This window comes from Myxine glutinosa, chromosome 8, assembly GCF_964187855.1.
Source record: "Myxine glutinosa chromosome 8, kmMyxGlut1.1, whole genome shotgun sequence".
NCBI classification, from domain to species: domain Eukaryota; kingdom Metazoa; phylum Chordata; class Myxini; order Myxiniformes; family Myxinidae; genus Myxine; species Myxine glutinosa.
In genome coordinates, this window is record NC_136268.1 from 22,480,386 (window position 1) to 22,501,618 (window position 21,233).

A 21,233-nucleotide genomic window follows, 5' to 3' on the forward strand; every position below is an offset into this window, starting at 1 on the left:
CAGCTATTAACTCCCAATTAAAGCAGCCACCTGTTGCAACCCAACATTCCTACGGCATCTTGCACTCTCATCAGCTTTTCTACAGAAATCAGGAACCTGGATGTCTTAACTCCGGTGTGCGACATAACAGATTGCATTTGATCCACCACCATCTGGAGGAAATGAAATGAATGAATCATTCAGACAGACAATGATAACAGCATTTCTACATTACCTGGAACAAAAGACAAGAAAGTCCCCAAAATGTCCTCCTTGGCAGAAACAATAAGTTCACAAACTCCGCAAGCATGAAACACTCAGGCGGAAAATCCTTTTCAAACCATGAATGAAACAAAGGTGCTTTGTCTCTTTTTTATCATTGCAAACCTTTATTTTGTATTTAATATTTTTAGTTTCATTTCTTTCTTTTTTTTTACTTTCACCAATTAGATAACTCCGGTTAGTCTTCCAATGCAATGCAATGCAATCCAATGCATTCCAATGCAAATTCTTGCATAGTCTTCCAATTCTGTCCTGCTAGTCATTCCTATTGCTACATTTGACCTTACCAATGATGCACATGCTTCCTTGCTCGCTCTGACACTTTTTGACAACACATCCATCGTTTCTTCTTCATTTTGTTTCAGATGCAATTCCTGCTCGCACAGTCCGTGATATTTATGTTCCGATAAAAGGTGATGCGAGCAGGAATTTGAAATTTGTTCAGGTTGCCGGCGATTACTCGCCTATTCTTTGCGAAACACACCATGGGGGATTTTAAAAGTCCACCAAGGAATTCTGGCAGACGGTCCGATGATGATGAATCACCATGTGTGTGTGAAACACCAGGATGACAGTTTATAGAGCTCGATCGGGATTCAAACCCAGTCCAGAGACCTTCGAGGTCATCCTGCCAGCCTCTTCCCTTCCAAGTGGTTATGAAATGTATTTGTCAATTTTTCTATTTTGAATTTGCATTCAGATTGGTATCACTTGATGCTACATTTTCCATATTTAAATTGGACGTGTAAACGTTAACTTTTGGAGAAAGATAAAACTATTTTCATTGTGCAGTTCTAAAGTTATGATTGGAGTTGATATTAATATACAGTGCCTTCAGAAAGTATTCACACCCCTTGACATTTTCACATTTTGTTGTGTTACAGCCTGAATTCAAAATGAGTTCAATTGAAATTTTATTTGTCACTGATCTAAACATAATACCCCATAATGTCAAAGTGGAAGTTGAATTTAAAAAAAAATAATTTTTTACAAAATAAATTAAAAATGAAAAGCTGAAATGTCTTGAGTCAATAAGTATTCAACCCCTTTGCTATGACACTCCAAACTGAGCTCAGGTGCATCCAATTTCCTTTAATCATTTTTCTGGCTTTTTCACAAGCCTCGACTATGTATACAAAGAGCACATCGATTTTCATATTTTCATGCAAATAACCCGTGGCTTATCTGTAGAAAAAAGTTTCAAAAACTCCAACTGCGGGCTATACTCGTGCACGGCTTATACCCAAATTTGAGGTGCAGTTAATTTGAGGTATTTGAGCAAATCCAAATATGAAACCCAAATTTGAGGTACAGTAGTTTATGATATTTGCAAATAACATTAAGTTTCTGTTTTTCATTTGCAAATGACATTCATCCTCAAACTCAACAACTACCTTGGGAAAACGACCTTTGAACAGAGCGATTTGATTTTATGAGAAATGTCAATAACCGGGGAGAGAGAGAAAGTCGACGGAGATGGGCAACCAGGAAATGCAGGTAACGATGAGGGTGAGGGAAGAAAGCAAGCAGTGAACAAGATGGATGCGCAAGCAAAGCTTTGGGAGCGTGGAGGTGGATTAACGGGTGTTGAAAATATCATGACTTTGGATGGTGGTGAACAAGTGTCTGGAAGACCTGGAGGGAAGAATGAGACATTGAAGAGAGTGTGGAAGGTGGTTCCCCAGGCGGAAAAAGAGGAATAAATGAGTGGAGGTGAGTAGTGGTTCTGGATTTAGGCAGTTTCAATAGGAAGGGGTTACTGGGGGACTGCATGTGTCCTGCATATACCTGGTGGGAAGTCGGGACGGGTTGGGGGGGGGGGGGGGATGGGAGGGGGACAAAGCATGGGAGAGCATGACCAGAAATGCAAGACCAGAAATGAGACAGAAGCGCAGACAGAGGGAACAACAACCTGTCGGCGATGGTGAAGTGATGGCCCATAAACTCAGCTTCATCACGAGAGATTCCAATGATCTTGACAGCCTAGGTTTCCACTGCGTCAAGCTGAGCAAGGTGTGAGGCAGGGGAACCAGCCCAGAGGGGAGAGCAGTACTCCATCAAGCTGTGGATGAAAGTCTTGTAAATGGATAGGAGCTCAGGTGTGCTAAGGAAGGACTTTGCATGACAGAGGAGGCTTAGTTGGCATCTGGCTTTGGAGGCCAAATTTTAGAGAATTTTGAGAGAGGCCAAATTTGAGAGATCATCGCTGAGAGTGAAGCCCAAGAGTATGAGTGGCTGAACATCTTCAAAAGGGTTTTTGAGAAAGTAGATGGGAGGGTTTTTGGTACGGTCCTTTCGGAGAGAGAGTGTAAGTGTGTGGGATTTATCAGGATTGAAAGACATATTACAAGTGTTTGACCAGATTGTGAATTTTTTTCAGGTACTGAGGGGAGTGAAGAGTCTGGCAAAAGAATGAGGGATATCACGGCAAAGAGTGGAGTCATTAGCAAAGAGATAAAGAGGATTTCCCAGAGTCGGTGAGATCATTGATGAAGATTAGGATTAAGATGGGGCCTAGAACAGTGCCCTGGGGTACTCCAGCCTTGACAGGGAGAGGAGGAGAAAGGATTCCATTGAAAGTTGGCAATGAAAGTGGAGGAGGTCAGTAATCCAAGAGTGGAGTTGGCCTTAGATTCCATAACCAGACAGTTTGTAGGGCAAGGCAAGATGCCAGACTGTATCGAAAGCTTGAGATATGTCAAGAGAGACGGCCCTGATCTCATGTCTGATAATGAGGGCCTTCATCCATAGTTGGGTGAGTAGAAGCAGCATGTTCAAAGTGGAGTCACCTGATCTGAAACCAAATTGGTGATCTGAGATGAGGCTGTTGGAGAAAAGGAATGATTTTATTTATAGAACATTTCAAAATTATAGTGTGTGTGTGTTTGTGTTTGTGTGTGTTTGTGTGTGTGTGTTTGTGTGTGTGTGTTTGTGTGTTTGTTTGTGTGTGTTTGTGTGTGTGTTTGTGTGTGTGTTTGTGTGTGTGTTTGTGTGTTTGTGTTTGTGTGTATGTGTGTGTGTTTGTGTGTGTGTGTTTGTGTGTGTGTTTGTGTGTATGTGTGTTTGTGTGTGTGTGCATGTGTGTTTGTGTGTGTGTGTTTGTGTGTGTGTTTGTGTGTGTGTGTGTTTGTGTTTGTGTTTGTGTGTGTTTGTGTTTGTGTGTGTGTGCATGTGTGTTTGTGTGTGTGTGTTTGTGTGTGTGTGTGTTTGTGTTTGTGTTTGTGTATGTGTGTATGTGTGTTTGTGTGTGTGTGTGTGTTTGTGTGTGTGTGTGTGTTTGTGTGTTTGTGCGTGTGTGTGTGTTTGTGTGTGTGTGTGTTTGTGTGTGTGTTTGTGTGTGTGTGTGTGTTTGTGTTTGTGTTTGTGTGTGTTTGTGTTTTTGTGTGTGTGTGTGTTTGTGTGTGTGTGTGTGTGTGTGTGTGTGTGTGTGTGTGTGTGTGTGTGTGTGTGTACGTGTGCGAATAAACACACCCAGTACTCTAAGGCAAATCACAACTGGATAAGTTTTGTAGACAATATTTCTTCATCATGTATTGCAGGTTCTTGGTCAGGATTTGTGAATCACAGGTTTTGTGATTTGTGAATTGCAGGACAGATTATGTGAATACTTATTTAATTTTATTATCTTATTTTAAACACAAAACTTCCCATAATGCCCCAAAATTAAACAAACAAGTTTGCAAGAATTACATTTATGGAAATGGAAACAACTTTCAGAAAATAAATGGCCTATCTGTCACTGCAGTATATAACCAGTGGAGCGGTGATTGGCACTCTTTTGATCCCTTGATGCTGCAGTTGTCTCTTCTTGTACTGGCAATGAAGCACAAATCAAATTTAGTTCAAGGAAGAAATGTCACATACAAACACTAGTAGAACAAAAAAAGGAAGTTTCAAAGGTGAGCGAACAAATGTTTTTGACCTGCATGTGTTATACATATTACCACCAAAGATATAGGGATACACACCCCAACTTTTAATGAACCATCCAAACCTGTATGTACATTTTTTCCCCCCACAATGCAAAGGCCTCCAAGTAGTCATTTTAACTCTGTTTATGTTTTTTTTGTATACAAGATCGAGGCTCGTGTAAGAGCTAACATTAATCACAAAAAGAGAAACTGACACATAAACCATAAGATAAAGGGAGCGGGAGACAAGATGGGGAGAGAGAGAGAAGCACACAACTACAACATTTGAGAACAGGGACATCGGGAGATCTGTGGGAGGGAGAGGACTTGGGGGAGGAGGCATGGGAAGAGGGGGGGGGGGGTGGGTGGGAGAGGTTAAAAAACACAAATTGACACTGCTAGGACTTCCAGGACAGAAGTTGGTATTTCTCAAAAGTGGATCTGGGGTGAATTAACGGGGGTAGAAAAGATCAAGGTTTTGGATGGGGGAAGATAAGAGATGGTGGTGAACAGCTGTTTTAAAGACCTGGAGGGAGGAGTGGGATTGAAGGGAGTGTGGGAGTTTGTTCTAGAGGCGGGAGAAAAGAGGAATGAAGGAGTGAAGGTGAGCAGAGAGCCTTGATTTTGGCAGTTTAACCATAAGAGGGTTGCAGGCAGATCTTGTGCGACCTGTAGGAATATTTGGGGGACAGAGCCCGGAGAGCGCAGGGGGAGCAAGGCCGGAGAGGAGTCGGTAGAAGACAGAAAGACCACCAACCTGTCTGCGGTGAGTGAGTGAAAGGCCCTTGGAGTTAGCTTCATCGCGGGAGATTCCAATGATTCTGAAAGCTTCGGAGTTTGGTGTATTTCAGAAGTTTGAGATATTTCTGTCACATTGGGCATTCCCAAGTCTATCCTAAGGAAATCTAAGGCAACAGGTGCTACGTTTGTGTTGAGAACAGAAGAAGCAGGTAAAAGTTGACAATAATAGAATTGGGCCCAAAATGATCCAAACGCCAAATTACAAAGGAAGGGTAGAATGAGACTATGTTAATTTAAAGAAAATGTCACAGTCACTGTACAAGCTGTGAGAGGTAGGAATTGGTGACAGGCTGACTGTGGGACAGAGGTTGAGGTGTTATGACCGGATGTTCCGGCTTTAATGTGTCGTGTATAGGGTTTGATAGAAAAGAGAGCAGGTGACAGTCAGTGTAATATGAAGAGGCTGCCAATCGATCTGTCATGGAAGATCAACAGCAAGCCCCTTGCCTTGTACTCTCTTGGTGAGATGTCTCACCCTCATGATCACTGGGGAGAGAGTCGGATACAGCAGATCGAATGTGGAAAGAGATAATAACCCAGCTAATGAGAGAGAGTTGATTAATACCTCCGCCACCTAAGGTGAACTTTGGTTGTGTTTCCACCCCTGACTGTCTGTCTGTCTTTGAGCGCGATATCTCAAAAAGTTGTGCACGGATTCAGACGAAATTTGGGGGACAGGTTTGGTGTGTGACAAGTACGAATTAATTCGATTTTTATTTATTTCTTTTTTTAGACATGGGTTAAGGCTCGTAGTAGCTCACAGTAGGTTTTTGAATAACATACACAACACACACACACACACACACACACACACACACACACACACACACACACACACACACGAGGATATACTGACGAGACGAACACTTAACACAGCCACTGAGCTTGGGGGAAGTGCCGCCAATACCGTCACTTCCTGAGATACTCTGGGTACCAGTGACGTCATAACAATGGCGCCGCTTTTCTCACCATACTCAGCGGGGCATTTCCTTAAGAGGAATTTCCTCATCCCCATGGAGGCCAACCGATGGGGATTGTCCATGCTCTATCCCTTTCAAGCAAGGAAGCAGCACGTACCATTTTTAAAGTATTTGGTATGACTTGAACCGGTCCAAACCGGATGAGTGTTTTTTATGAGACACCATCTCCTTACTGGATGGAGCATGGTGTTGGCTTAGCGGTTAGGGTGCCGGCTTGGGATCCTAGGATCCTGGGTTCGAATCCCGGTCGATCGCTGAATTAACGCCAGGGGGGTTGACTCAGCCTGTCACCCTTCCGAGGTCGGCAAATTGAGTACCAGCTTGCTGGGATGAATGATCCCGGTGGGTACCCCGGCTTAGAATAGGTACACCACATCCCTGCGCATTGTAAGAGGCGACCAAGGGTTGGCGTCAGGAAGGGCATCCGGCCATAAAAACATTGCCTCAAACAGGGAACCACGATTGTCATGGGGCCCGCAAGGCTAACCCCCACTGTAGCGGGGAAAATGGCCTTAAAACGATCATTCATCTTCATCTATTCATCTTCATCATCTTCACTATTGAGAGATGGGACCAAAAACGATATGTGGCAAGATATCCCAAATAGTTGTGGACAGATTATGACAAAACTAGGTGGATGAGTTGGTTAGGTAACAAGAAGGAGCCAATTGGATTTTGGTTCAGGTCCGGATCCAGATCCGGCCTATCGGTAGATACAAAACGTAAACTGTTCAGCCTGGCGGAGGTATGCTCTCTACCGAGTGACGTTCTGGTTTGATATGCTTCTATATCTGCAGGTGAACTGGAGATTAAGCAATTCGTGAATGATGCAGGACACAGGTACTCAAGATTATTGAATGGTCAGACTATTTGGTGCTTACGAAGCTTCCAGAATATTTAAACATGATAGATTTGTGATGCAAATGGGATACAGCCCGGAAGCGTTGTATAACGATACCTGAACAATTAAGATTTTCGATACCTGAAATAAAATATCCCCTTCCTGTTTTATTCCTCAATAAAGAGTCAAGGCACAATAATATTTTTTCATATTTTGGTTTGAGTATTTGTCTTGTTTATTCATATTTTGTTTTGGATTCATCACTTCGTGTAAACTAGAGAGTTCGTTGAGCACGACATCCCACGCAAGGTTACTTCAATCATCATACTGTGGCGGACACGAAAGCCCACTGGCGTGGTGACATCATTCCGCGCACCAAGTGGGCGGCGACCACGCCCGAGGGGTAGGCGTGGCCGCGTGATATACACCGGGCACGCAGCCCAGAGCGCGCCAGTGCTACAGTGAGCTCTTTTAATAAAGACTCTTAAATTCACCGCGTTGTCCGCTTCCTTCTTGTTGTGCAAGCAAGCGCGCGTAGCACCGCGCTTCATTTGGTGATCTCCGACGTTCTGGTCAGCCGTCGCTGACCACCCGAATACACCATTGCAATGGCAAACAACGCGGTCCAAATGAAACTCCCCGAGTTCTGGGAGACGCCAGCAGAAGTCTGGTTCCTGCAGGCAGCAGCCCAGTTCTGACTTCGAGGCATCACGGTGGACGAGACCAGGTACTGCCACGTGGTCGCTTCCCTCGGGCCCGGCACGGCCGGCCGCGTCGTGTCGGTCCTGAGGAACCCACTGGCCGACGGCAGGTACGAGGCGATCAAGCGTCTCCTCCTCGCCACGTTCGGGCTCACGGTGGACGCTCGGGCCGACCGCCTCCTGGACCTCCCCGAGCTCGGTGACACGCGACCGTCGGTCCGCATGGACCATATGCTGTCGTTGTTGGGCGACGAAACCCCGGACGCTCTATTCCGGGCGTTGTTTCGACGCCAACTGCCGGCACAAGTCCGCCTCGCGTTGGCCGGTTCTGCGACGACGGAACCCCGGGCTCTCGCTGCAGAGGCCGACAGGTTCTTCGCGGCTTTGGACACCCAAGCGAGTTTTGGCGTGGCCGTCGTGACTGTCGGGGCTGATGATGATGCTGATGCACCACAACTCGTGGATCTCGAGGCTGATGCGCATTTCGTGTCCGCCGCCACGCCCCACCCACCACCGCCGCCACCGCGAAGAAAACCGCGGCCTCCGCCGCAGCCGCCCACCTGGTGTTTCTTCCACGCCAAGTTCGGCCACGAGGCTCGGCAGTGTCGCCCGCCGTGCTCATTCGGCAGGTCGGGAAACGGGCGAGCCGACGCTCGGTGACGGCTTTCAGCGTCGGCAATTCAAACAGCCTCCTGTACATAACGGACACCTTGTCCGGGCGCCGTTAGCTGTGCGACACGGGAGCGCAGGTGTGTGTCGTTCCTGCCGGTACGTCCGACAAGCAAACCGCGGGCCGAGGTCCCCCGCTGCTTGCGGCCAATGGTACGTCTATACGCATGTACGGAAAACGCTGTCTCTCTCTGCGGTTCGGAGGGCAGGTTTTCCGTTGGTCGTTTGTTACGGCCAACGTGCCTATGGCACTGTTCGGCGCGGACTCTTATGTGCTAATGGATTACTGGTGGATGTAAAGCGCAGAAGGCTTGTCCAGGCTGAGACGTTCAGCTCGCTCGCGTGTGCGCTGCCCGGCTCGTTGAGCAGCTCACAGAGCGGCTCATCGAGCGGCTTGCTGAGCGGTTCAGTTCCGGCCAGGTTCATCTGTACGCTTCCGGCAGCGGACGAATTCACCCGCCTCCTCGCGGGTTTCCCGGCCCTCACGTGGCCCACTTTCTCGGCGGGGGCCGTCAAACACGGGGTGGAACACCACATCCCCACCGCCGGGCCACCGGTCTATGCTCGGGCACGCCGCCTCGAGCCGACGAAGCTCGCCGTAGCTAAAGCGGAGTTCGCTACGCTGGAGCGGCTCGGCATCGTGCGGCGCTCCGAGAGCGCGTGGGCGTCCCCGCTCCACATCGTGCCCAAGCCTGGCGGGGGATGGCGACCGTGCGGGGACTACCAGCGCCTCAACGACGCCACCACTCCCGACCGCTACCCCGTCCCCCACATCCAGGACTTCTCCGCCCGGTTGGCGGGGATGTCCTTCTTTTCAAAGGTGGACCTCGTACGCGGCTACCATCAGGTCCCTGTCAGGCCGGAGGACATCCCGAAGACGGCTGTCATCACGCCATTCGGGCTTTTAGAATTTCTTCGGATGCCCTTCGGTTTGAAAAATGCGGCTCAGGCGTTCCAGCGCCTAATGGACAGCGTCTTGCGCGGCTTGGATTTTTTGTACGTCTACCTGGACGACATCCTCGTCGTCAGCGCATCCCGCGAAGAGCACCTTCATCACCTCCGCACGCTCTTCGAACGCCTGGGCCAGCATGGCCTCATCGTGAACCCCGCCAAGTGCCGGTTCGGCATCACCGGCATCGACTTTTTGGGGCACCGCATCACCAGGCACGGGGCCGTCCCCCTACCGGCCAAGGTGGAGGCGGTGAAAGGGTTTCCGCGCCCCCGCACGATCAAGGGGCTCCAGGAGTTCCTGGGCATGGTAAACTTTTACCATCGGTTCCTGCCCCGCATCGTCCAGCTCCTGCGCCCCTTACACGAGGCCCTTCGAGGGAAGCTGGGCAACGGTGACGTTACCTGGACCGAGCAGATGGACGCGGCGTTCGTGGGCGCGAAGCTCGCCTTGGCCAACGCCACAATGCTCGCGCACCCGGCGCCCGATGCACCGATCGCCCTCACCTCCGACGCCTCGGACTACGCGGTGGGCGCGGTGTACGAGCAATGGGTGCGTGGTGCCTGGCAACCGCTGGCGTTCTTCAGCCGGCAGCTTTGCCCGCCCGAACGCCGTTACAGTACCTTCGACCGCGAGTTGCTTGGGCTTCACCTGGCGGTCAGGCACTTCCGCCATCTACTCGAGGGCCGTGCGTTCACGGCCTTCGTCGACCACAAGCCGCTGGTTTTCGCGATGGGCAAGGTCGCCGAGCCGTGGTCGGCCCGGCAACAGCGTCACCTCGCAGCCATGTCCGAGTACACGACGGACATCCGGCACGTCGCGGGAAAGGACAACCCGGTGGCCGATTGCCTTTCCCGGGCCGTCGCCCACGCAGTCCACCTTGGCATCGACTATGCTCGGATGGCGGCGGACCAGGCCGCCGACCCCGGGGTCCAGGCCCTGCGGACCGCCGTCACGGGCCTCCGCATCACTGAGGTGCCCTTCGACGGCGCGGGCACGGCCCTCGTTTGCGACATCTCCCTCGGGCGGCCTCGCCCCATCGTGCCCGCAGGCTGGCAGCGCCAGGTTTTTGACGCCATCCACGGCCTGTCCCACCCGGGCACGAAGGCCTCCCAGAGGTTGGTCGCCGACAAGTTTGTCTGGCATGGCCTCCGGAAGGCCGTCCGCGGCTGGACCAGGACGTGCCTCGCGTGCTAGCGCGTGAAGGTGCACCGGCATACCCAGGCCCCATTGGCCCCGTTTACGGTGCCGGCACGTAGGTTCGACCACGTGCACGTGGACCTGGTGGGACCTCTGCCCCCCTCGCGGGGTTTCACCCATGTCCTTACCATGGTGGACCGCACCACCCGGTGGCCGGAGGCCGTGCCTTTGGCGGCGGCGACGGCGGCAGACGTCGCGCAGGCGTTAATCGCCACCTGGGTCGCCCGGTTCGGCGCCCCCTCGGACATCTCGTCCGACCGCGGCCCCCAGTTCACCTCGGAGCTCTGGGCCGCGGTCGCGTGGGGGCTCGGGGTCCAGCTGCACCGAACCACGGCCTACCACCCCCAGGCCAACGGCCTGTGCGAGCGGTTCCACTGCTCGTTGAAGGCCGCGCTCCGGGCCACCCTCTGCGACGGTGGCTGGGTCGACAGGCTCCCCTGGGTCCTGCTGGGCCTCCGGACGGCGCCCAAGGAGGACCTGCGCGCATCCGCGGTGGAGTTGGTCTTTGGACAACCGCTGCGGGTGCCGGGCGAGTTCCTCCCCGACCCCACGGCACCTTGGTCCGCGGCGCAGGAGCGCTCCGCGCTGCAGGAGACCGCCCGGAGGTTCGCCCCGGTGCCGACGGCGCACCACGGGCACCCACCCACGCACGTCACCCCGGAGCTTCGCACCGTGGAGTATGTCTTCGTCTGGCACGACGCCCACCGGACACCACTGCGGCCCCCGTACGACGGGCCTTTCCACGTGCTGGAGACCGGGGTGAAATACTTCCCCTTGGACATCGGCGGTACTCCCGACCGCGTCTCGGTGGATCGACTCAAGCCGGCCCACCTCGACGTGGACCACCCACCGCCGGTGGCTCGGCCCCCGCGTCGGGGCCGCCCCCCGGTGGGCGGACCCCCGGCACCGCCCAGCACCGCCGGCACGCCGCCCCCCGGTCCGGCACCCATCCCGGGTACAGCCGGGGGCATCCCAGCTGGCATCCCTGCACCCGGGACGCCGCCGGCCGCCAGAGGGCGCTTCGGCTGGGTCATCCGTTTGCCCCGCAAACTGGCCCTCCAGGTGCGCGGGAATTCTGGGGGGGCGCGTGTGGCGGACACGAAAGCCCACTGGCGTGGTGACATCATTCCGCGCACCAAGTGGGCGGCGGCCATGCCCTAGGGGTAGGCGTGGCCTCAGGATATACACCGGGCGCGCAGCCCGGAGCGCGCCAGTGCTACAGTGAGCTCTTTTAATAAAGATTCTTAAACTCACCGCGTTGTCCGCTTCCTTCTTGTTGTGCAAGCAAGCGCGCGTAGCACCGCGCTTCAATACTAAAATACGCCATTTCGTGTCTGTCTGTTATGAATAATTTTTGACGCCAATACATTCCGTCGTTACTTATCCAATCTCAACCAAACTTGGCAGGATGACGAAGGGTCACACAATGAAGGTTGTAGCGCATTCATTTGCCCCCCTCCCCAAGGGTTTTTTCTCCCCCGAGTGAGTTTTCCCCGCCATTGCCATCAATGGGGTTGCATGTTGAGGTGTATATCCGTGTTAAGTTAGCTTTATCGTGGCGTTTTCCAAGGCCGCTACGAATAACAAAACTAACGCTAATAGTGTGGCGGTTACCTTATGTGCAGGTAACCGCATGTGGCGGTTACCTTATGTGATTACCTTATTTGGGCATAATACACGTGCACGGGCCTGTTGGACTTGTGGTTGTGCGGACGTGACGCATGCGCGGTTGCCGGAGCCACGCCCTCCGAAGAGGGCTTTCGGCTTTATATAAGCGTGCCGACTTCCGTTCGAGTTTAGTGTGCTGGATCTTGCTGTTTGAATAAACCATCTTCGAACCCTACGAATGGCCTCGTTCTCTCGCCTTCCGCGACTCCTAAAATAGCATAATATTAATATTATTACAAAACAATATTAATACCAATAATATCCCACCTCCCCAAGGTATTTTTCCTCCTTGAACAAACGCAAATCAACATTTATTAATAGCTTATCATGGCGTTTTCATGGGAGCAACGGCCCATTGGCCTCCACCAGGGGTAAAAATATTATAAACCACAAACACGTATGATTAGTTTTTTAAACAGGCGCTAATGCTGCTTATAACACTAAACAAAGGAATTTGGAGGAATCCCGACATCCGTGAGGTAAGTTTTACTTACAGAACTGAGCGAAGATCTACCGTACTCCATATGCCCCACAAGGGTTTTGAAATAACATGACTCTTAGTTTAATGTTTTACATAATCTTATTTTAAATAAGCGGGTGTACGAGTTTTAATAAAACACACAATTTAATAAAACTACTACACCCGCTCACTACAGGAGGGGCAGGAAGGGTCATTCCTCTTTGGGGTATGTAGATTACAGTCGATCTATGGTCGGGTCTCAAGAACATTGGGTGTGTTCATTTACCAAGTTTCTTGTGGAGAGATCGCCAAGTGGTTTAAGCATTCCAGCAAGCACTCCATTCAACACCATTAAGGAACAGCTGGCTTGGCAAGCGCTAGATAGCTGCTTGGTAAATGAGCACAACCCGGGCTTCCTCCTTTTTAGTTTTGTGTTAAACAGCAGGAGCGAGTTTGAAAATATCGCAACGAAAAACGCCACTTTATCACCAGGAAAGGTCATGTTATTTACCCAACCCTTGTGGGGTATATAGAGTACAGTAGATCTTCACTCAGTTCTGCAAGTAAAATTTACCTCACGGATGTCGGGATTCCTCCAAAAGTTTTTATTTAGTGTTATAAAGAGCATTATCGACTGTTTAAAAAGCTAATCATACGTGTTTGTGGTTTATAATATTTTTACCCCTGGTGGAGGCCAATGGGCCGTTGCTCCCATGAAAACGCCATGATAAGCTATTTACTAGTACCGACTGCAAAGCCGCAATGAGCCGGCGAAGCCGAAACCTCTTGCCACTATTTTACCCATCACCATGGCATCAGTAGGTTAGGTAGTTGGTAGTAGGTAGGTAGGTAGTTGGTAGTAGGTAGGTCGGTAGTTGGTAGTAGGTAGGTGTAGTAGGTACCGTACCTGGTAAGACTTGGTAAAAGAGAAGAGCAGACAGTCCTCCCCAATGGCAATACCTGCATACAATAAATGTCACAAGAAGCTTAAGGAAGTAACTATACGATGTGCTAGCTTAAGGCCTATTTTTAACTGGGTAACTATTTTAACGTTTTCACAGTAAGTGTGTAGTCTTCTAACTTCAGTCGCTGTCAGGCACCAGGGCTGGTTCTCTGACTCTCCGGGCACGGCGGCTTCGTCCACCAGAAGAAGTTAGCTTGCAGTGATTAATTTTGTGAATTCCGTCTCAACTTCGGATATTTCCGGCCGTGAAAAACTATCCGTATTTCTAAACTAAATATGTAAACCGCTTATACCGTATTTCTGGCCGTGAAAAACTATCCCATACGGCTGTGAGATTTCTAAAAAATAATTCTTCGTCAATGTTAGAATATTTGACGCCGTTTTCACCGTCCGAAATGCGTAATAAGCTTTAAAAAAAATATTTTTCCAAATGCTCGAATCTCATTGGTTCTGGTGTTTGATGACGATTTTCGTTGAAGATAACGAGGTTGGTCTTAACATATTTTAATTACTAATGAGAGGTTTCATTAGATTGTGAATCAAAGAACGACGGGTGAAACAAACTCCTATTGAACTTTTTCGCAATTGTTTTATGCAAACTTCCGCATCCGGTGGATGGCGCCCACCATTGAGCGCTTTCATTTTAGAAATATTTTTGCAAATGCTCGACTCTCATTGGGTCCGGTGTTTGGTGACGCATTTTGTTGAAGATAACCAGGCCCGTGCGGGCCGATGTTGGTCTTAAATTATTTTATTAATACATCGGAGGTGCATAAGATTGTGAATCAAACGACGACGGGTGAAAGAAACTCCTAATGAACGTTTTAAATTTGTTATGCATACTTCCGCCTCCGCAAGATGGCTGCGCCCACTGCGCTTCGGATTCTCGAGCCAAGGCATAATCAGGTTTTCAACATAATACGTACTCGTTTATTGACAACACCGGCTTCGCCGGCTATAAATGTTGATTTGCGTTTGTTCAAGGAGGAAAAATACCTTGGGGAGGTGGGATATTATTGGTATTAATATTGTTTTGTAATAACATCAATATTATGCTATTAGCGTTAGTTTTGTTATTCAAAGCAGCCTTGGAAAAACGCCATGATAAAGCTAACTTAACACGGATATACACCTCAACATGCAACCCCATTGATGGCAATGGCGGGGAAAACTCGCTCGGGGGAGAAAACCCCCTTGGGGAGGGGGGCAAATGAATGCACTACAACGTTCATTGTGTAACCCTTCATCATCCTGTCAAGTTTGATTGAGATTGGATAAGTAATGACGGAATGTATCGGGGTCAAAAATTCATCAGACCGACAGACAGACACAAAATGGCGTATTTTAGTATGATAATAATTTTATCAATCGTTAAAAAATATCCGAGGTTTAGTGTTATTGAAGTAGTCCAGAAGCGATCCCAAATACCAACCTTATACACCACACCATTGAACCTGTATTTAAATTGAAGTATTACAAATCTGGAGGTTCTTAGAAGTATTATTGAAGGTGATTTGTGTTGCACAGTGTTCAAGTATATAATTAAATTTAAATAAAATAAAGATTGTAAAAGTCGTATATTAAAATAAATTAATTCAAGAATTTTCTGATATTGACGCAGTTTATTTCATCTATCACGTTACATTACTTTTTCATGCTTGTCGTATGTATCCTTTATAACATCCTTAAAAGCTGCAAGTGTCCTGTTTGGAATGATTTTCAATTTTGTTTGACTGCAAAGCAGACAGAGTCAAAATATTACCTCTCTCCTCTTTGCGCATGCGCGATCGGGACGAATACAGATCCAAAGTACCGTAGTATGAAACGAAAGAAGTACCGTACTTGTCCATACTGTGAAACGAAAGACTTGTCTTCCTATTCGTGTTCCGATTTGTGTTCAAAATATAACATTCAATCTCAGTAAGTTGTTCCTCAATCATAAACTGACAAGACAGACGGACGGACAGACAGGTGGACAGACGGACATTAACCAATTGCTTAACCCATTCTTTTTGCTTCACATGCATGGGGTAACAACATATTCATTCTCCTTGTTGCACACCATGGGAGTCTTGCTATTTAATATCTTTGTACTCAATGCCTTAGCAATTGCAAAACTCACAAGTCAGGAGACGACGATGGTTCACGAGCGAGCAGTATTCAATGACAAAGGACGGACTATAATCGAAACAGGCCTGGACAGGCCAGGCCTTGAAATGTCAAAACGAAGGCTACTGACCTTGAAATGAGATAGAAAATAATGTATAATCAGTTATGAGGTTAGTTAGCTACACAATACCGAAAATTCGGTGAAAAATGAAATGAAAAAACAAAAAAAAAACAAATTAAAAACAAAATAGAAAACGAGGGGCTAGACACATGACATTGGCCTAAACAAATATCGAAACCCCTGTCAGATTCCATCAAACCCCTCAGAGAAGATGTAGCTTGAAATCGATTACCCCCTAAAAAGACATCTTTTTCGGGCATGGCTCCGCCCACAATGGGCGCAATACGCCCACTCTAGGCAGGACACAACTAGATCATGGTATCAACCTCCCACCCAAGTTTCATCAAGATCGGATGATATCATCGGGTAGTTATGCTGCGGACAGACAGACACACACACAGACAGACGCACACACATGACGAATATAGCGGTCACTCTGTTTGATAACTCGTGAACCAATAACTTGTGATCATTATTAGAAGGCCATAAGCCTGGTGTTGGCTTAGCGGTTAGGGTGCCGGCTTGGGATCCTAGGATCCTGGGTTCGAATCCTGGTGGTTGCTGAATTAACATCAGGGGGGTTGACTCAGCCTGTAATACCTTCTGAGGTCGGCAAATTGAGTACCAGTTCATTGGTAATTCCCTGTGTGTCGCTAGAGGTGACCAACAGGGCTGGCAGCAGGAAGGGCATCCAGCCATAAAACATTGCTTCAAAAAGGGCCCAAAAAAGGCAAACCCCTGCTCTGCAGGGAAAAATGGCCTCTAAAGGTAGTTCGTTATTAGAAGGCCATGGCAGTGTGGTTGTTTTGCAGATCTTGTAACGGATAGACTTTTGCTTCATCATTATTTGAGGTATATTTATTATGGTCTTGGGACTGGCAGGATAGCCTCGACGTATGTGCACCTGCCTCTGAGCTGCTCAAATCTCAGCCTAGCGACAAAGTGCCCCTCTGGTGCAGGTTGAGGCATCAATCTGTGTGGGTGTCGTCCATTAGATGGACGTTAAATTGGATGTTCCATCGGCTGACGCTATCCTTCCATCCCTTGTGGTTTCCTTCGCGAAGAGTAGGCAGGCTATCTGCGGCACCTGGCCATATTACAAATTCCTGCTCTAACCCACAGGGCGACAAATTCCTTCTACATCGACAACACAGCCGCACTCCCAGAAATGATCCAAGCCCGCAATCACATTCTGCATCCAAAAAAAAAGAGAAGATTAAGGTCTTCAATAGACTTGGACGAGATGCCAGGGACATCATTTTCCCGACAATAAATATAGGAGCGTTCAGATTTTCCAAATGTCATCAAAATGACAATGCGTTGAAATTACAAACGAGACGGATGTACTCCACAATCTGTGTGACATCCATCACACCGAGCACTTAAGTTCAACCAATAATGGGGTCTTCTGTTGAAAAGAAAAATATACAGTACTTCCATGTTTTTGGCGCAACTATTTGATATATGGAGCAGGTAGAAAGAAGCCACTGAGGGTTTGTGTTTTGTTTGATGTGTGAGGCTTCTGAGGGCACTACTTCGTTGTTCCACCCACCAACCATGGAGCCTGGTAGTATTAGGAAATGCTTGTGGCCAATAATCCACCTCTTTGGATTCATCTTTGTTGTCTTCCGGTATGTTCTTGTTCTCTTCCGGAGAGGCCTTCGGGCCTTTTTCTACCACTATCCTTCTGTCCCCCTTACCCACAGAAATGCCTTCGGCTGAATCCCAATGCTACCGTGTGGATAGCCAAGCAGCGTATCCTGTGCACACTCACGCAGAGTCTGAAGGACGTGCTCAACTACGGACTGTTCCAGCCATCTTACAATGGCCGCGACGGCAAGTTCCTCGATGAGGAAAGGCTGCTCAGGGAGTATCCGCAGCCACTTCACTCTGGGGTGCCATATTTGGAGGTACATGGCAGGAAACGGGAATCATTACACCTACAAACAACACACTCAACGCATCTTAGGAGCAGCGGAAGAAGGAAAGGAATATGTAAAATTGGGGAAGAAATGGCAGTGCATTGTGGGTATATATCAGCGTCAAGGATGAAGTGTGTACGTCAAGGACAAATGCCGATACTTCTTACCTATCCTTGTAATGCCATGGAGATATCGATGAAGGTGACGATATTAGCTGCTCACATGGCTGACTGGATGGCCTAGGCCCTAGAGGTAGCGCACTCGCTTCAAAGCTATCTCGCCTGAGTTTGAATCCCAAAGTCCCAACCCAGCTATAAGCTCTTATCCCATTGGTTCACAGGCAGGGTGATTCATCATTGTGTGTGTCGTCCTTCAGATAGATTTATTGGTGGACGTTAAAGATCCCACGGTGTCCTTCGCAAAGTGTAGGCGAGCTATCGCCAGGACCTTGAACAAATTCCAAATTCCCGCCATAACCACCCTCAGCCAATTATGCTACCCCGCAGCCTTGTGCTGCATATGAACGAAGAAATATGTGCTGCATATTTTTTTGTGATTAATGTTAGCTCTTACACGAGCCTCGATCTTGTATACAAAAAAAACCAAAAAACAAAAAATAGAGAAGAAGAAGAAGAGGAGGAGGAGGAAGAGGAAGCTTCCCACACCTAACGTACAAAGCAGTGCCGTGTACATATTGACGGCACTGGTACAAATATGTCTTTTATACAGTTTGCGTGTATGGAATTTCTCAGTGTGTGCATGTGTGAAGTGTGTTTCGTACATATTAGACAACTCTTGTATGGTGCTGTTCTCTATTGCGTTCTCATCTTGTGTAATACTGCACATTGTTATTTGCATATTCTGTATCTATTATCTTATTCTAATATCTACCATCGCTTTCTTTGTCTTGCAGATTGATTGTTCATCGTTGTTGCTAATAAACCTGCATTCAATTGATACATTCTTGTTTATGAACAATCAACTCATCTGAAGATGCCTGCTGCAGTCTGCCCCTTCCCGAGCTGTGTCTACGTTACTGACAGCACTGACAATGCCGTTGCTGCTATCCAGCTCTCCATCCACGCCATGACCCACACGTCCATTGCACCAGCCAAACCGGACAAAGTCAGCCGTCCTCGTATCCAAACCGGCGGTACCAGCGAAGATTGGCAATATTTCACCAGAAGATGGGATGGTTACAAGGCAGCGACCCAGATAATCGGCAATGATGTTCGCGTTCAACTCCTTGAATGTTGTGATGATAACCTACGACGTGACCTCCACCGCAGCAACCCACGCATTGAAATCAAGGACGAGGCAGCTATACTACAAGCCATTCGGTCCCTTGCTGTCCGAGAGGAGAATACCATGGTGTCCCGCGTAAACCTCCACAACATGCGACAGGACCGAGAAGAACCAATTCGTACCTACGCAGCCCGTCTGGCTGGTCAAGCCGAGATCTGCAAGTTTTCTGTTGTATGCTCATGCAATCCCCCTACTGATGTCAACTACACCAAGGACATGGTTCGCGATGTCCTATGTCGGGGACTCGCCGATCAAGATATACAACAGGACATTCTCGGCGATCAAAATCAGAACATGAGCTTGGAGGAAGTTCTCATTTTCGTCGAGGCCAAGGAAGCAGGGAAACGTTCCCAGAATGCCTTGCTCGATAGTGAAGGCGCTCATGGCGCAAGCCAATACAAAAACTGGAAGAACAAAAGAGCCCTGATCACTACCGACAAGCAGGCGGCCATTTGTAGTTATTGTGGCAAAACTGGTCATGGCAAACAGCCGAACATCGACCAAAGGCGTCAATTCTGCAATGCCTACGGGAAAACATGCAGTAAATGCGCCACTCGCGGCCATTTTGCACATGTCTGCCGGGGAGGCACGAAAAAGGCGGACAACAAACCTACGGACAAATCAATGGATGCTCATGATGTGGATGAAAGCAGCCAGGTCCACGATCTCCTCTGCTCTGTCACGGAACGAGAAACGGTCATTTGGAAGCCGCAAATTAAAAGGGCCATGGCCACCTTGTCAACTCCACTACACCTCGACCACCATATATTTGACCACCTCTCTGGCTGGACCAAGAAGAAGTCTCAACCACAGCCGTACATAAAACTCATAGCACGGATCGATAAGGAATCTTATGACCATTTCGGCCAGCCACTGTCATCCCGACCAAAATCGGCCAGGCTCCAGGCCATGGCCGACACTGGCTGTCAAAGCTGCCTCACAGGACTTAATATTTTCCACAAACTCGGGCTGCGTAATGAAGACCTGTTACCTGTCAACCTGAAGATGAATGCTGTTAACAGTGGAAGGGTCCGGATTATCGGCGCCATGCTCCTACACCTGTCTGGTCGCACAGCCAATGGCGACATTATTGAAACCCGACAAATCTGCTACATCTCACCTGACACACGGAACATGTATCTCAGTCGTGAAGCATGCGTCGATCTAGGCCTCGTGTCTAGTAGCTTCCCAACCATTGGCGAATCCAACACAGTTGGTGCTGCAGTGGCAGCAGTTATCGATGCAAATTGTAACTGCCCGGTAAGATCGCTTCCCCCTACACTGCCTACATCTATCCCATTTCCGGCCACTGACGAGAACCGAGAGAGGCTGGAGAAATGGCTACTGGAGTACTACAAAAGCAGCACATTCAATGTCTGCGAACACCAGCCACTACCCCACATGGAAGGTCCGCCTCTCACACTGATGGTTGACCCCGAGGCAACACCAAAAGCGGTGCACACCCCAGTGCCTGTCCCCTTACACTGGCAGGCAGAAGTCAAGGCTGGTATCGATCGCGACATCAGGTTAGGGGTTCTGGAACCGGTGCCAATTGGTGAACCAGTGACATGGTGCAGCAGAATGGTCGTCTGTCCAAAGAAGGATGGGACCCCACGGAGGACAGTTGATCTGCAACCACTGAATGCGCACTGCACACGTGAGACCCACCACACCCAGTCACCCTTCCATCAAGCAATGGCGGTGCCACATAACACCAAAAAGACGGTAACAGACGCCTGGAATGGCTATCACAGCGTTCCAATCAGAGAATGTGACCGCCATCTGACAACGTTCATCACACCATGGGGCCGATACCGTTACTGCACCACTCCCCAAGGTTACATCGCTTCAGGTGATGGATACTCCAGACGATTTGACGAAATCGTATCGGACTTCAAAAACAAGTCCAAATGTATTGATGATACCATCATGTGGAGCGACACATTGGAAGAGAGCTTTTTTCAGACATGCAACTGGCTCGACCTGTGCGGCCGTAATGGGATTACGCAAAATCCGACGAAATTCCATTTTGGTCAGGACACGGTCGAATTCGCTGGATTCGAGATCACCATGGACAGTGTACGACCATGCCAAAGGTATCTCCAAGCGATACAGGACTTCCCCACACCAAAAACAATTACTGACATTCGCTCCTGGTTTGGGCTAGTCAATCAGGTAACATACTGCTTCAGCATGACCGAGAGGATGCGACCTTTTCGGGACCTCCTAAAACCATGCACCCCCTTCTACTGGGATGCAACACTACAATCCCTATTCGAAGAATCAAAACGACTCATCATATCTGAAGTCGCAAATGGGGTCCGGATCTTTGACAAGGAACGGACAACATGTCTCGCAACTGACTGGTCGA

General features: G+C 48.9%; 1 protein-coding gene across 1 annotated transcript in view; it reads left to right on the plus strand.

The window, feature by feature from the left end:
- Window positions 1-21,233, plus strand: part of LOC137432284 (SH3 and multiple ankyrin repeat domains protein 2) — a 910,319-nt gene that overhangs the window by 248,988 nt on the left and 640,098 nt on the right. The window contains 1 exon segment of the mRNA XM_078782990.1: window positions 17,342-17,545. Coding sequence (XP_078639116.1) covers window positions 17,342-17,545 — 204 coding nt within the window.